General features: G+C 41.9%; 1 protein-coding gene across 16 annotated transcripts in view; it reads right to left on the reverse strand.

Annotated features, from left to right (window-relative positions):
- The window catches only part of immp2l (inner mitochondrial membrane peptidase subunit 2), a 660,141-nt gene that overhangs the window by 590,153 nt on the left and 54,391 nt on the right, over window positions 1-15,597 (reverse strand). The window contains exon 4 of one of the 16 annotated variants that reach the window (XM_041215717.1): window positions 2,020-2,408. The exons of 14 other annotated variants lie outside the window; for them this stretch is intronic. In XM_041215717.1, coding sequence (XP_041071651.1) covers window positions 2,327-2,408 — 82 coding nt within the window. In that variant the 3' untranslated portion in view covers window positions 2,020-2,326. Of the gene's footprint in view, window positions 1-2,019; window positions 2,409-9,131; window positions 9,183-15,597 lie in introns of those variants that run through there. One more of the 16 variants, XM_041215722.1, reaches the window with a different exon arrangement.

Consider the following 15,597-nt stretch of genomic DNA (forward strand, 5'->3'; position numbering starts at 1 on the left):
GATGATTTTTAGCTGTCAGGTTAAGTCATTATGCCAACGTGCTGCAACAGGTATGGGCACATGTTTATGATTTCACACCTCTCTAACATGTACAATAATGTAAAAAGGAATGGACGGGCAATGGAAAAAAATGAAAGGGCTGCCTCAATCCAAGATGTTAATTCTCAAGTATTTTATGGTGACCAGTTGTAAAACAACATTGAAAGGAGTCTGAAAGAGGATTGCTTTGCAATGCTCAACGTCAAGAAGCAGCCCAAAGTAGCTAGCTTTAGCTTTCAATTGTTTGGTTCCCCTTACAAAAAAAAGCCAATATTAAATACTGAGCTGCAAAGAAAGGGACAAAAGTTTCAAATAATTGCTGGTGTTCTGGTGCCTTGTTTTTTGGTGAATTGTTTTTGCTGCACAAGTATTACTCTAGTTACTTGAGAGAAAATCTCTATTGTCTTATAATGATTAATTTCAGTTATTAGTTAACATGCTGAAGTAGTATGTTGACACAATAAGTTAACCTGCCACCCAGCAAAACAATATTTGGAGGATGCAGTGCATTAGAGTTTGTAGATGAAAGTTAGTTAGTATATTTCTGTTAAAAGGAGTCAAAACTGGAATTTTGGAGACTTATTTTCCTACAGCCTTTGTACTTCATTCTAGTTTTTCTACATGGTTTCTTCACTGTGTCTGTTTGATTCCAAAATGATACATTAAAATCCAACTTGTTAAATGCAGCAATAGATTAAGCCCTTAAACAGGATTACAGAATTCTACTTTTTAAGTCATCATAAAGAGAATTCATAAGTAGAAGTTTGATCTCATTGTAGAAAAAAAATATTTCAACGTACTATAGAGCAATGGAAGACTTTGAACATTAAAGAATACAACCTGCAACTGCAATTGTTGCTATTTTGGCGTACACTTTGCTGGTGGGAGATATAAAGTCCTGATAGTCCATTAATTGAGAATTTGTCAGTAAGGAGTCATGATTGGCTCCCATGACTGGGCATAATTTGTTGGTGGATGCTGGATGTCCTGGTGAAAGGAAAGCTCTTCATAAACATGTTCAGATAGAAGCCTACAGAAAGATCCACTGAACCACAGACAGCAACATTGCAAAAACTGTTGACTATATGCGCTTCACAACAGACAGATGAAATTCAACATAAGGTAACTAGCAATTATTTAGGAACATGACTTTACGCAAGGATATTGAAAAAAAGTTTCAATTAATTGTCAAGTAGGCCTCTGGCAATGTGCTGGAAAAAAACGATTTGCTGCATTTCCCAAGTGAATTATCCATTTTGTTTTCTGACAAATGAGTATGGACCGATAGCATTACAATGACATACGAGACGCTGTTCCCTTGCTTTAACTTGGTGTTGCAGGCAACTGCCAGAAAAATGAACAAGTTGTAAAGATGGTATCCAATGATATTACTGAGTCAGCTCAGGCCCATGGGCATTTCCTACTGTTAATACTTTTTGGGAAGCTATAAAAATTGAATGAGATGACATTGAAGACGAATATCTGATGCCTCAAGTGAATAACTCTTTAGTTTTTCTCTTAAAAAGCAAATACTGGTTCTAACTTTTGGATTCTGGCTGTACATCATAACAGGTATTTCACTCCATCTGAGGATTGCTCCAGTTTCAGGTACTTCCATTTCAGCTACATAACATTGCTGCTATGTTTTAGCACCTATGAATTATATGCTGGTCTCATTATATATAACAAGTTTCAAAATCGTGCAACAGGGTAATGATTGCTATAAGGTCATGAGAGTAGCTGAGAGTAACTTTTATGGCCCCCTTCCTCAGGCCAATAAAGATAATTGTTACTTATTGGTAATTATTGTTTTTTTTTAAATGGGCAGGGATAGTCTCCATGAGGCATGAAACAGCTGAGGCTGATGCCAAGAAAACAGGATGTAACTCTATGGTTTGTGGCTCTTAACTTGATATTTCAATGCAGTACACAGTTTACACTCACAGTGTCCAATGAGAAAGCAAACATACTGGGAAATAAACATGGTTCAGAATTATAGCTTCCTCTTTATTGATGACTATCATACCAACTGCAACTTCAATTACCATCTAAAGCTACTCAAAGGAGAGAGAGCTGATAAGCAGAGAAACACATTTCATTTAAACAGATTGACATTACCAAAGTCAAAAAATTATTAGGGAGTTGGTTACAATTATAATATTCTTTGGGGGAACAATTTATTTCTGTATCAACCGACGCTACACTGCATTGATTCCTTGGGGTACAGACAATGCTGCAGTCCTCTACCAGAGCAGTCCATGCAGGTTTCTTCATTGATATCAATGGTTTAGAGGCTTGTATGGGAGAAGTTGTAGATCCGTTTACCAATGCACATGTAGGTTTCCATATTAATCAAAGAGAATATAACACTGCCCAAAGGTAACAGAGAGAAATAACACAATTAATTCCAAGTATCAATAATTCATTTACGAGAAAATCCCAAGGAATTCGAGCTTGTTTTGTATCGAGAACATGAGACCACATGGTCATACAACTGATGATTTTCGAGCTACAAATAGAATTGTCAAAATTATCAAAACAATTTGTTCCCAATGTAAAAAGTATAAAAGTCAGATACCACAAGGAAGTTGAAAGGAAAACAGGTCACATATAACTTTCCACCCAAAAGAAAATAGGCTTATAGACAACTTGTGGCAAAACTTTTTAAAGTAGATAGTAAGAATGAGTTCAAGAGATATTTAGATGCACATCTAAAGAGAAAGGTTAAAAGATTATAGAGAGGTGGTAGATGGGTGAAATTGATCTCTGAATAAAGGGTTGGGCTGTAGGGCACAATGTTCTTTTCTCTTAAAATGTTTAGCAAGGGGAATGGTAAATGAACAAGTTTAAATGGGTGAGATGGGAGAATGAAAGAGTTAATGTAATGTAAGTGTCAGGTTTTACAGAGGTCCCATAAGATAGTAAATCAACAAAGACAAAGGAACCTATAGGGAGGAAAGCTAAGAGTGGAAAGTTGCCATCCATACAAACGGTCTTCATGCCGAAGCAAAGAGCATTGCAAATAAATAGAGGAATAGAGTTTCTGCTTGGTTGCACTGATTTTCCAGCATAATTCAACCTAAGTGTTTAATGAGCGCAAAAGGATTGAGGAGTTTTAAATGAAAATTAAACATGGTAAAAATCGAGTTTCTGCAATCTTTTGTGCTAGTTTAAAAAAAATTGTGGTACAAGTCAGCCCCACCAAGAAACAGACTACTTTATCCTAAAATAACTAGCAAATGGTTTATATATTTTTTTAGAGATCATTTTCAGTCATCTAAAATCAGGTTACTCACAGGTGGAGAATTGCCACTGTAAGTAAAATAGCTTAATTTGCGTGACAGCTGTATTGTGATAATCAGCCGTATTAATCAAACTGTACCAAGTTACCCCTCTTACAACTACCAATAAATAATTTCTGAAGCAATTTGTTTTTTTAAATTACATTTTAAAACACTATCCAGTTGCACTGTGTCATGGCAGTGGGTGGTCATGAGTTTGTGCAGAAATTTGAGAAAAGAAAACATTTATCAAATTGGGAGCAAATTGCCTCCAGAACACTGATTGCACCTGAAGCAGAAACCCTGGGCCAGCATCTAAAAACACAAATCTAGTGATATAGTAGCAAGTTGGAGATCTGATTTCACACCAGGCATGACCATTGGAAGCAGTTTGGAATGGAACCACAAAGCTGAACTCTTGTGTCTGTGCTTTTAGTGAGATTGACAAAACCTCAAGTCCATCCTTAAAAACAGCTGATTGCAATATGCAGTAAGGAGTATTTTAGACTGCTAGAATGTTGGACAGGAAGAACATGAACAGATATCAATGTCAATTCCTTTCCAGATGAGGGCAATAGGAAAATGAAGAAGACTTTAGAATTTCAAGAAATAATAGGAAAATTGGATTGCAGTAGGATTAATACACCATTGCTGCAATAGCAAGGAGGGTTTAAATGAACATAATCAATAAATAGAATCACTACATGCAGAATAGGAAGGAACAAAATATACCAATGAGATTTTAACATGCATACAGATTGGAAGTAAAATAGCAGCACTAGTAAAAAAGAGAATAGAATTATTGACTACGTTCAAGAAAGTTTGAAGAAGCAGCACACATCTTGTTTCTTTATTCGTTCATGGGATGTGGGTGTTGCTGGCTAAGCCAGCACTTATTGCCCATTCCTAATTGCTCTTGAGAAAGTGGTGATGAGCTACCTTCTTAAACCGCTGCAGTCTATGTGGCGTAGGTACACCCACAATGCTGTTAGGGAGGGAGTTCCAGGATTTTGACCTAGCACCAGTGAAGGAAGAGTGATATATTTCCAAGTCAGGATGCTGAGTGGCTTGGAGGGGAATCTCCAGGTGGTGACGTTTCCTTGTGTCTGCTGCCATTGTCCTTCTAGATGGTAGTGGTCGTGAGTTTGGAAGGTGCTGTCTAAGGAGCCTTGGTGAGTTCCTGCATTACATCTTGTAGATGGTACACACTGCTGCCACTGTGCGCCAGTGGTGGAGGGAGTGAATGTTTGTGGATGGGGTGCCAAACAAGCGGGCAGCTTTGTCCTGGATGGTGTCAAGCTTCTTGAGAAAGGTTGGAGCTGCACTCATCCAGGCAAGTGGAGAGTATTTCATCACACTCCTGACTCGGCCTTACAGATGGTGGACAGACTTTGGGGCTTCAAGAAGTTATTTACTCGCCACAGGATTCTGAGCCTCTAACCTGCCTTTCCAGCCACAGTGTTTATATGTTTAGTCTTATTCAGTTTCTGGTCAATGGTAACTTCCAGGATGTTGATAGTGGGGATTCAGCAATGGTAATGCCATTGAATGCTAAAGGAAGATGGTTAGATTCTCTTTTGTTGGAGATAGTCATTGCCTGGCACTTCTGTGGCGCAAATGTTATTTGCCACTTGTCAGCCCAAGCCTGGATATCTTCCCAGCCTTGCTGCATTTTGACATAGACTGCCTCAGTATCTGAGGAGTCGTGAGTGGTGCTGAACGTTGTGCAATCATCAGCGAACACCCAATTCTGAGCTTATGATGGAAGGAAGGTCATTGATGAAACAGTTGAAGATGGTTGGGCCTAGGGACTCCTGCAGTGATGCCCTGGAACTGAGATGATTGACCAACAAGGGAGCAAGTTTTACTATAACAAGCCAGAAACATTTAGCAATCATAATAGGAGAGCATTTATGTGGGCAAAACAGGATATTTCTGAATTCACTATCAGCCTTGTGTTTTTACCGTTTACCAATGCTTGAAACCAAGGCCGCATATTTGCAGTTTTCATCAAAAATTGGCAGAATTGAAAAATGTGATCCTAAAACATCAGAAATAATTATGGGAGTTTATGCAATTGGAATGGAATTAGACTGAATCAACATAATCCAGACGTTTGGTAATAATACTGAACCTTAGAAGAGGCTTGCCGAATTTGCTTTCCACGTCTTTTACCTTTTTGCCCACATCACTACATCCAATAACATTAGTGATTCAATTTTATAGGCAAACTTAGGCAATATAAACCATATATTTAATAATTTTAACAACTAATTCATCTCAAAATTTCATGCTGATTGTAAATGTATCTTTCAGATTTAGCTGATCACCAGATTTAGCTGTCAAGGGCTAATCGTAACAGCAGAAATCACAATGATCATGTCTTTCAAGTAATTTAAATTTTGTTTTACCCTGTTGTTAACAATCTAGGATATTCCATCTTTCATGTGACCCCCCCCAAACAATTTCAAAGGTCTATTAATTATCTCCAGTGAGAAGATCAAACACAAATTGGAGAAATCAGAAGTTACTTCATACAATCAGGCAATCTGTTGGCACTGTCTTGGATTTCTAAGTAAGTTTATATAACAGACCATGACCAAGCAATGAACAGGCAACGTATGAGTTAACAACAAATCCAAATTTGCAAAACATGCTTACCAATAAAAATGGCAAGTAGCTTTAATTGCTCCATATTTAAATGAGGCCCTTAGAAAATTTAACTTGTTTGGTTTCTAGAATTTTCAGTAAAAACTTGAAACAGTAAAAGGAAATCATCTGCTTTTCTTCCATCTGTATACAAGTATTAATAGTGACACCATTAGTCAGAAAGCTACCATTTTCAAGGCTGTAGAACATTGCAAGTACTGTAAATCCCAGCGTATAAGTCGGCCTGTTGTATAAGGCGACCCCATCTTTCAGGCCCCAAAAGTCATGTTTTTGCAAATACTCGGCCCCTTTTCAGCCATGGCATGCAATACTCGTATTAGTAGTCAGCTTCAATTTTTTCACCCCACAAATGCATGTTTTACTTACCAGTACTTTATAACTGGGCACAAGGGATCAAGCAGGTGATACATGCTGTGTTGTGAAGATGCATGTGAGTTTAAGATACACCCACCCTCCGTGTCGGATGCCAATAACATTTCAAAATGGTGACCTGCTCCCAAATCCACGGTGGCATTTCACTTTTATATTTGGCATATAAGTCAACCCCTGTTTTTGGAGGTATTTCTCAAGGCTTTAAAGGTTGACTTACACGCCAACATCTATGGCAACAAATGACTGATATAAAAGCAAAATACAGTACTGCGGATACTGGAAATTTGACAATTTATATTTATGTAGTGCCTAATGTAACAAAACAACCCAAGGTGCCTCAAAGGAGCATTATAAAACAAACTATGGCACCGAACCACATAATGAGATATATTAGACAGATGACCAAACACTTGGTCAAAGAGTTAGGTTTTAAAGAGTGTCTTAAAGGAGGAAAGAGAGGTAGGGAGGTGGATAGATGTAGGGCATATTTCCAGAGCTCAGGGTCTGGCAACTGAAGGCGTGGCTGCCAACGATGGAGTGATTAAAAATGAGATGCTGAAGTGACCAGATTAAAGGAGTGCAGCTACCTCAAAGGGTTGTGGGGCTGCAGGAAATTACAGAGATATGGAGGGGTGAGGTCATGGAGGGATTTGAAAACAAGGCTGAGAACTTTGAAATCAAGACATTGTTTGACCAGAATCAAAGATAGATCGGTGAGCACAAGGATGGTAGGTGAACAGGATTTGATGTGAGTTGAGACCTGGACAGCAGAGTTTTAGATGACCTCAGTTTACAGAGGGTAGAATATGGGAGACCATCCAGGAGAGGTTTGAAATAGTTAAGTCCAGAGATAGCTCCAAAATAAAAACATAAAGTGCTGGAAATACTCGCTGTTAACATTGTAAGTTAATGACCTTTCATCAGAACCTTCCAATAGTCTGAAATATTAACTGCTTACTGCTCCACAGTTGCTGCCTGATATGCTGATATTTCCAGCATTTTCTGTTTTTACAACAATGTTTCTTTTAACTGAAAAATGCATATATCTTTTAAAAACATTTAATACTATTTAACTTGCTTCTGTTATAAGAGCATTAGATTATAGGCAGACCGAATTTATCATTGTACTCAAATTAAACTGGAGAAGACAAAAAGATTTCTTCAGTCAGCCAAGTGACCATACAGATCTTACATAGAAAATCTTTATAAATCTCTATAAAATGGGTTTTAAGGTACTTAAATCAGAAGGAAAGTCCAAGGAATATTTATATTATTCATTATATTTTTAGAAAGTATGAATTTTCTCGCTGATGTGACCCCAGGGTTGAGTTGGCCCCTTTGCTAAAGCACTCTTGAGATATCAGCCCTCAGGTGTCCTGTAGCAATTCCTTTACAAACAGTAGCAGAAAAAGACTTCAAACTGATTTAAAGGATTCCAGAGTCAGCCACACTATGCTACTGCTGCTGGGCTGCAGATTGTCCAACGTCAGCAGTATGACTAGGTGGTTGGGCACAGCTCCTAGGCTAATCTGAAATCATAACACTGTTGTTAACATGTGGCAAATGATTTTAAGATGATTCTATTACTTTATCGTGCAAAAAAATGCGAAGGACAGAGTAATTTTTTGTTTGAAGTATTCCATTCCATACTCTTCTTTCCTCTTTTATGTAGCTGCAATGAAAAGCTAGATTTTCCATCAACATTTTAGCATACACTATCATCCCCTGACAAGGAAAATGTTACGCCATTACCGTCAACTTTGCATCTGTTTGTGTTTGTATGGATGTCAATTTGAACAAAAAAAACTAGAAAAATTAGCTTTCAATATAAGCACTCATAATCCTTTACAGTATGTGTTCAGGGGGACCTACAATTTTTAAACTAGGCTTCAATCAAACCTTGGAGTGACTGTAAAAGAGCTGTCATGTTTTTTCTGATATTACTGTGGGATACTTTAAAGCAGGCTTATGTTTGTGCGTGTGTGTGTTTCTGTATGTGTGAATAATTTAAGTAAACTATAGATTATTAGACTGCAAGGTTTGAATTGTCAAAGGGGTTAAGTGTGAAAAAACAGGTATATGAAATGCTAATGGATAAGCTAAATAAAATGAAATTTGCATTTTTACATAAGTAGAGAGGTTGTTGGCTTTTCAAAGGAACATGGTAAGATGTTTACAACTGGCAAGATAAATAAGGCAAATTTATTAAGTCTATTCTTCCCAAAAGTGCTGGCCATAATGACAACATGAAAGATTTTAATATTCTGGGAAAAGTAAATTCCAAAGACAGGTGAAAACAATGGAATTTACAAATCAAAAAGCAGGAAATATATTTAAAGAAGGATGGAAAGCTTTATGGGGGTGGCTGTGTGAGATCTTGAAAGGTGCAGAAAGCAAGGTTGTGTTAAAAGTCTTGGAATTCCATTGTCAAGTGAGAGGGAGAAAGAAGCTGGGAAATACCTCCCCTACCGCAACAGTGGGTGCTTGCGGTAATTTTGCTGCATGTTTTATAGATAAATAATCTATTTTAGGCTGTTGCATGAAAGGGGTGTGTAGTTGGGAGTCTAGTTAAGTAGAACTTTTCAGAACTGTTATAAGACTAAATAACTCTGTAACTGTAATCTTGTGTGTGTTTAACATTTTATTTTCTTTTGTTAATAAATGTTTTAATTTAATCTTTAAAATCTCGAAAAGTGGTAGTAGACTTGTCACTTCTGACTTCAGTGCACATACCTTCTTGTAATAAATACAAATTGCAAAATTGTTGCGATAGCGTGGCCAAGTTTCCCTTTACGATTTGGTCAGTCTGGCAAACACCACCTGCCATATTGTAACAGTGATGATTAAAATATGAGGTGCAGGGAAATCACTAAATCTAATCATCACAAATAAATAAGATGAGAAAATGAATGAAAGTTAACATGATTATCCCCTTTGCACATACTTCACACAAAGGATCAGGAAAAGATTAACACCATTTTAATTTACAAAGCAAACACATTTAAAATCCAGGCAGCACTGTTTACTCATTTCCTTTCATATGGAGATGTAAGGTATGCATTGTTCAGAAACGCCTTAAACTCCATCAGTATTTACACACTGCCCAAACTTAAATCTGTAAGATAAAGATGAATGGCGAGTGAAGACTGAGTGAAAGGCAATGGCCAGGATTTTCCGTGCCCACTGGTGCGGGCATGAGTGGACAATATGGCACAATCACACCATCTTGAAGCTAGTTTGCGATTGTCCATTCAGCCCGCTGATGGCAGGCCGCATTTTATGTAAAAGGACCTCATTGTAAAACATCTGCATATAATTATTAGGCCAGCCCACCGGAATCGTCCCCCCTCCCCTTGGCTGGATCAGCTGCCCACGTCGGTGAGAAAAGATGCTGACTTGTTTCATTACAGCATGTATAAGGCGTGTACTTGGTAGGCTGCACTTCGATTGGGACTTCAAGGTTTCAAGGCTTTAAGGCCTCCCTTGCTTTGGTCAGCACTCGCAGTCACCAGCATCAGGCTTCGCAGACAGCAACACATCACTTTTAGGGGGGCTCACAGGCAGGTCCTTACCTGTCAAATCAACCACATGTGGGTGGCTTTTCAATGGCTGCAGGGCTAGGGCTTGCTTGGGGAAGGGAGGGAAGTGGCAGGCAAGGGAGAGGCTACAGGATAAGGGCTGTACTGTGGAAGGAGGGTAACCCAGGGTGTGTGTGGGGGCACGTTAATCTGTGCAAGTGGCCTCAAGATGGTGAGGGCTGAGGAGGCAGTCTCCAGAGGAGATGAGTCCAGGTGGACATGTGAGGACATGTGTGTGAGAATGGGTTGTGACGTCCCTTGATCGGGCAGTGAGTGAGATGCCAGTGAATGTGTGATGGGCTTGAGTGTGTAAGTTTAGAATGATGAGATAGTTACCATACCCTGGCGGCATGGAAGACATCACTCATCCTCTGTCTGCATTGGATGGCCAATCTCTTCTATGTGGTAATGGTACTGATCACCACTGTCATCGCCTTCCAAGCCGGAGTGGTAATGTTGCTGCCCCTTCTGTGGCCAGAGCGGGGTAGAGGATATCACAGTGGGCCTCCACGGCGTCCAAAAGGCGCTTGTGCGCTGCAGTCTTCTGCCTTTCGGGGCCATGTCTTCTTTGCTGCAGTGCTGGGCTGGAAGCACTGAGCGTGGCTGTACTTTAAATGTGGTGCTTGGCATGATGATGCAGTGAGATGATGGCGTGGTAGGTGACTCAGAGCCACCCGCCATGGAAACAGCGTGTTTTCCAGGAATGCATAATTAATGCAACAGGTTTAGGATGATATGACACAAAAAGCCGCCATAGTGGCTGGCAGGTAAAACATTGTTTTTCTCACCCGCCTCCGCACTTAGTGCAAATCTGGGACAATTCTGCCCAATGGCACAAAATTGCAACATGCCAGTAAAATGAAACTTCATTCCTCCATTATGAATAAAATTTGGTTGTCTTTGCCCCACAGTATCAGGACTGGCATACAGGAAAAAGCAACACTACCATTTTGATGATGAGGAAATAATTGCCAGAAAGGGTGCAACACTCACTTGTGCAAATGACATATTGAGAATTCCCAATTTAGCCATTCTCAAAAATAGGTTACTGTTACCACCCATCTCCTACAGTTGGGAGGGGAGTGTAAAAGTACAAGCAGTTTTAAGGAGCTCTGAAGATTAGATTCAAATACAATTAAAATCTGGTGAATTTTGGGTAAAAATTGGACAAAGGGCTAATGAAAATCAAGTTGAGACATAGGATTTTGAAAGCTAAACATACATCTATTAAAATTCAGAGAGAGACAATATGGTAGTTTGACAAATATACAATTGAATCAAAATAAAGGTCTTGTGAAGAGTGAAATGAAATAAATTTTAAAGGTTTTGTTATTTCAAAAACACACACACACAGTAACCAACATGCTGCAGAATCAGGTAACTAGTTTTGTTTTACATTTAGGCAAATTATCTCTAGTAATAGTACTTTTTTCCCCTGTTTCCCATACAAATTCATTTTGCTTCCCTTCACAATGTATCAGATGAAAAGGTGTACAGATTTTACTTCCATGTCTTGCTTACAAATCCCACTTACTCCTGTTTTACAACTAACCATTAAGAACTATTTGCATGGTATAAGCTGACATTCCCTCTCATTTTTCCTCCTTCCCTGTGGTAAAGCTCCTTGACTATGTACAGATTCTCCTCACATCATCCCTCAGGTCAGCTATTACCTTGAAAGCAATAAAAGGTACAAATCTGCATCCTGATTCTTGCTACATTGCATTTCAGCATCAAAAGTAATCACTGTAATCAAAACTTTCTCTAAATCCATCAAGATCAAGGAAATTCAATTCAGCAGGTGTGCAATGATGATTTGTTATAATGAAACGGACGGGAAGAGAGGAAAGTCAAAACAGACATGAATCATCCTGCACAAGGTGTAGCTTTGGAAGTCAATTCACCTGTCTTGGGGCTTCAGTCATCTGCAATTCTCTGCTCTTAGCCTTCACAGCAGCAAGAGAGCAGATATGTGACTCTACCTTGGATGTCTGATGAAGAAAACGAGGGGCAGCAGTGGGAATAGACACAAGGATCTAGTCTGAAGGAAGCAAGACCTCCAACACAAGGTCCACAGGCAGAGGGTCAGTTATCTCAACTTATGAGAGCACCAGCATCTCAAGAAGCTCAAGCTTTTATGACAGGTCATTGCTGATATCTTCAGCCTCCTGAAACAAGACCTCCTCCCCAGTAGCCGACAAGGCGGCTATCATTGGAGTGCCATCTGCTACCCACCCTGTCATTGTCTCCCCTTCCCTGGAGCTCTGCACTATCTTTTCTTGCCAGAAGAGAAAACAGGGTTCTGAAAGTGAGAAATGGATTGTGTTAAAAGGAGAGATGGGAAACATTTGTGGAGGGTGACTGTGAAGAATATATGTGTGAAATGAAAAAAAGATAAGGATGAGTGTCAGCATTTGTTGCTCAAATAGAGATGTGAGCTGTGTTATGATTGCCATAGAAACTAATAACTTTAAAAAAGAGATGCATTTCCCAGCAACCGCCTGAAAGAACCGAAGGACAAGATTTCACGTTTTAAGACGTTTACTGTAACAAACTAAAGTCAACATAGATCAAATATTACTTAACAGGCAATTAATACACCAAACTAAAAGAAACGGTACTTTTACATTAACTAACTAATGCAACCAAGATACGTCTTACAACCCTTTTCATCAGGCACTTCTGGCAGGTAGACAGCATTACAGGAACAATTCCAAAGTAACTCCCAGTTCTCCAGCAGGCTCACTTCTCCCTGCCACACTAGGTCAAAGTTTCCTTTCTTCTTCACTCAGCCCAAGTTTTCTGGGTTCAATTTTCACAGCAAGGCCCATCTCTGCAACTTAAATCTCCAAGAGCCCTGTCAGTTCTGTTCCCTTCCTTTCGAACAGAAAACAAGCTCTCAACAGCATCCTGCTTGGTTGTTAACACAAAACAGTCCTTCTCTGTTTCTTCTTTGTCTCACTGAGGGGATAATTGGGAGAAATGCAGTATATGTAGTGCACATTGGCTTTAGGAAACCTAACGGGCCAGACAAGAAGATTAAGGGCTGAATTTTGCCCTTGGCATGCGGGATCAGCGGAGGCTGGTGGGGGTGGTCAGGAAGCTGACCACCGTCCGTGATTGGCAGTGCACTACGATTTTACACAGTCGGGCTAATTAAGCTCACCCAGCATAAAAACGCAGCTGCGGAATGAACGCAAAGGGCTGGGTGGGGGCGGGTGCTCAATGTCCATCAGGTCCAATGGTAACCCGGCGGCCAATTCAAACGTGGCCTCAGCAGCCCATGGAAGGTTGCCACCGAAGGATGCGGAAGTCGTGATGGAGAGCATTGTGGGTGGACACGGCAAGCAGGAGGGGAGGTTGACGGGGCATTTGACCCCACATTTCTCCGATGAGTGACTCACTGACCTCCTGGAGGAAGTGGCGGCGCGGAGAGAAACCCTTATCCCCAGGGATGGAAGGAGGAAGCCCACCCACCCAAGGCCCACCCCGGACCCCTGAGGGCCACACTGATCAAAATGCACCTGTATCACACCCGCTCTCTCAAGCAGGCACCAGTGCAGATACCAGCACCTCGATGGGCATTAGATCGCCAGCTACTATCTCGGTGCACATTGTGGAGGGCACTTCACAATCGCTTGAGGTGCAGGCAGAGGCAGATAGTGCATAGGGTGCCGGCAGTCGGAGGAAAGCTGGGGACCAGGACAATGCTCAGTTGATGGCTGATGAAGTGCCTCTGGAGTCGTCCATAAGGGCAAAGGATGCTGGACATCCAGCAGGTTGTGCGGGAGGATCTGGTGGAGATACATGACGGAATGTGTGACATGGTCACCGTTGTGGAGGAGTCCACGTGGAGCTTGAGCAATGTTTTGACCTTCATGGCCGAGTGCAATGCTTCCTCCATGGCGACAGTGGTGACTCTCATGGAGACACACCTTCAGGAACTGAATCAGGGGCTCCTGGGGATGTGCTGGGACCTGCAAGTCCTCACACCAGCAATGACCACAGGTGGTCAGTGTAAGTGTGGGAGATGGATTGGGCACCCAGTATCCCAGCTAGGTGTCCATCCATCAATGGCGAGCAGGGAGGTCCAGAGCGACGCCATGTCAGCACACAAGCTGCCTGTCATCTCTGCAGGCTCCTCTCAGGGGTCTCCGAATAAGGGCAACCGCTGCTCTGTCTCTCTGCCAGTGACCATGGCATCCAATGAGGCTGCGGCAACTGGGGAGATGCCAGCCATGGCACTGGCCACTCCCTCCCAGGCGGAGCCAGCACAAGCTCCACGGGCCAGAGGGTGCTCGCCAAAGCCATCAAGGCCAACAGGGCAGCAGAGTGAGCAGGATGTCTCCAATGCCGGTGCCAGCGAGGGGGGAGCACCTAGACGTAGCACCTGCAAGAGAAAACTTCAAGCACCTTAATCACAACATGGCCTGATCACGGGTGATATTTGCTTCCCCGACATTTCCGTTCAGTGTTTATTGGTGTGATGGAAAACACCTGTCAATGTTAATTTGTAGAAGGTTTGCCAGGCACCAGTTAATTAAATGTGTTTTTGTGCAACTGGCTGCTGGATGCAGGGTAAGCCATGATGTTATGATGGACGTGTTTCTCCTTAAGCTTTATTGAAATGACACATAGTGGACATTGTTGACCAAGGAACTGGTCATGTCAGGGGCTGAGTATGGAGCCTGCAGCCCTGGCATGTGGTGGTGGCTCTTATATGGTAGGCTAGCTGAAGGTGCATTGGATCAAAGTGCCCCGTGTGCCCCTGCCTACCTGGAGGTTCTCCAGGTCAGCATCTATGCCCTCAGCATTCTCCTGACCCTGCTCATCCTCAGACTCACTACTGGACTTAGTCTGTTCCCTGTACAGCTGCGTCAAGATCTTCTTCCTCCACTGTGTTCCCCCCTTACCAGTGCCAGATTGTGGTGAGCGCAGCATGCAACCTCTATCAGTGACACACAATCTTGGGGGTATTGGAATGCACTCCCTGAACGGTCCAGGCATCTGAAGCACATCTTGAGAAGACCTCTCTACCACCGCTCTTGTGGAGGCGTGGCTCCTGTTGTACCGCTGCTTGGCCTCTGTTCTTGGGTGGCAGAGTGGCGTCATGAGCCACCTTTTGATAACCCCTGTCAACCAGCAGCCATCCATCCAGTCGGGCTGGAGCGCTGAAGAGCCTCGGCACCTGGGAGTGCCTCAGGATGTAAGTGTCATGGGAGCTGCCAGGGTATCTTACACCAACTTGCAGAATCAGCATCCTGTGGTCACACACTATCTGCACTTTCATGGAGCGAAAGCCTTTCCTGTTGACAAAGGCACCCGGCTCACCTGCTAGCACCTTGATGGCCACGTATGCAGCCAATTGCACACTGGACGCAGGGGAACCCAGCAATCGCTGCAAAGCCTTTGGCTCGCTCAGCCTGGCTAGCATCGCCTGTAAGGTTGTGAATGAAAGTCAATGCACGCCTGAACTGAGCATTATTACCAGCTTGACGCAACTGTGGACAGCTGGTTGGGAGACTCCACACAGATCACTCACTCACCCCTGAAAAGAGCCAGACGCATAGATGGTGACCTTCAGCACCACTGGCATGGGGTGTCTACTCACACAGTTGGAGCTGATCTCAGGGCTGATCCTCTGACAAATTGAGGTC

This window comes from Carcharodon carcharias, chromosome 21, assembly GCF_017639515.1.
Source record: "Carcharodon carcharias isolate sCarCar2 chromosome 21, sCarCar2.pri, whole genome shotgun sequence".
Lineage (NCBI taxonomy): Eukaryota > Metazoa > Chordata > Chondrichthyes > Lamniformes > Lamnidae > Carcharodon > Carcharodon carcharias.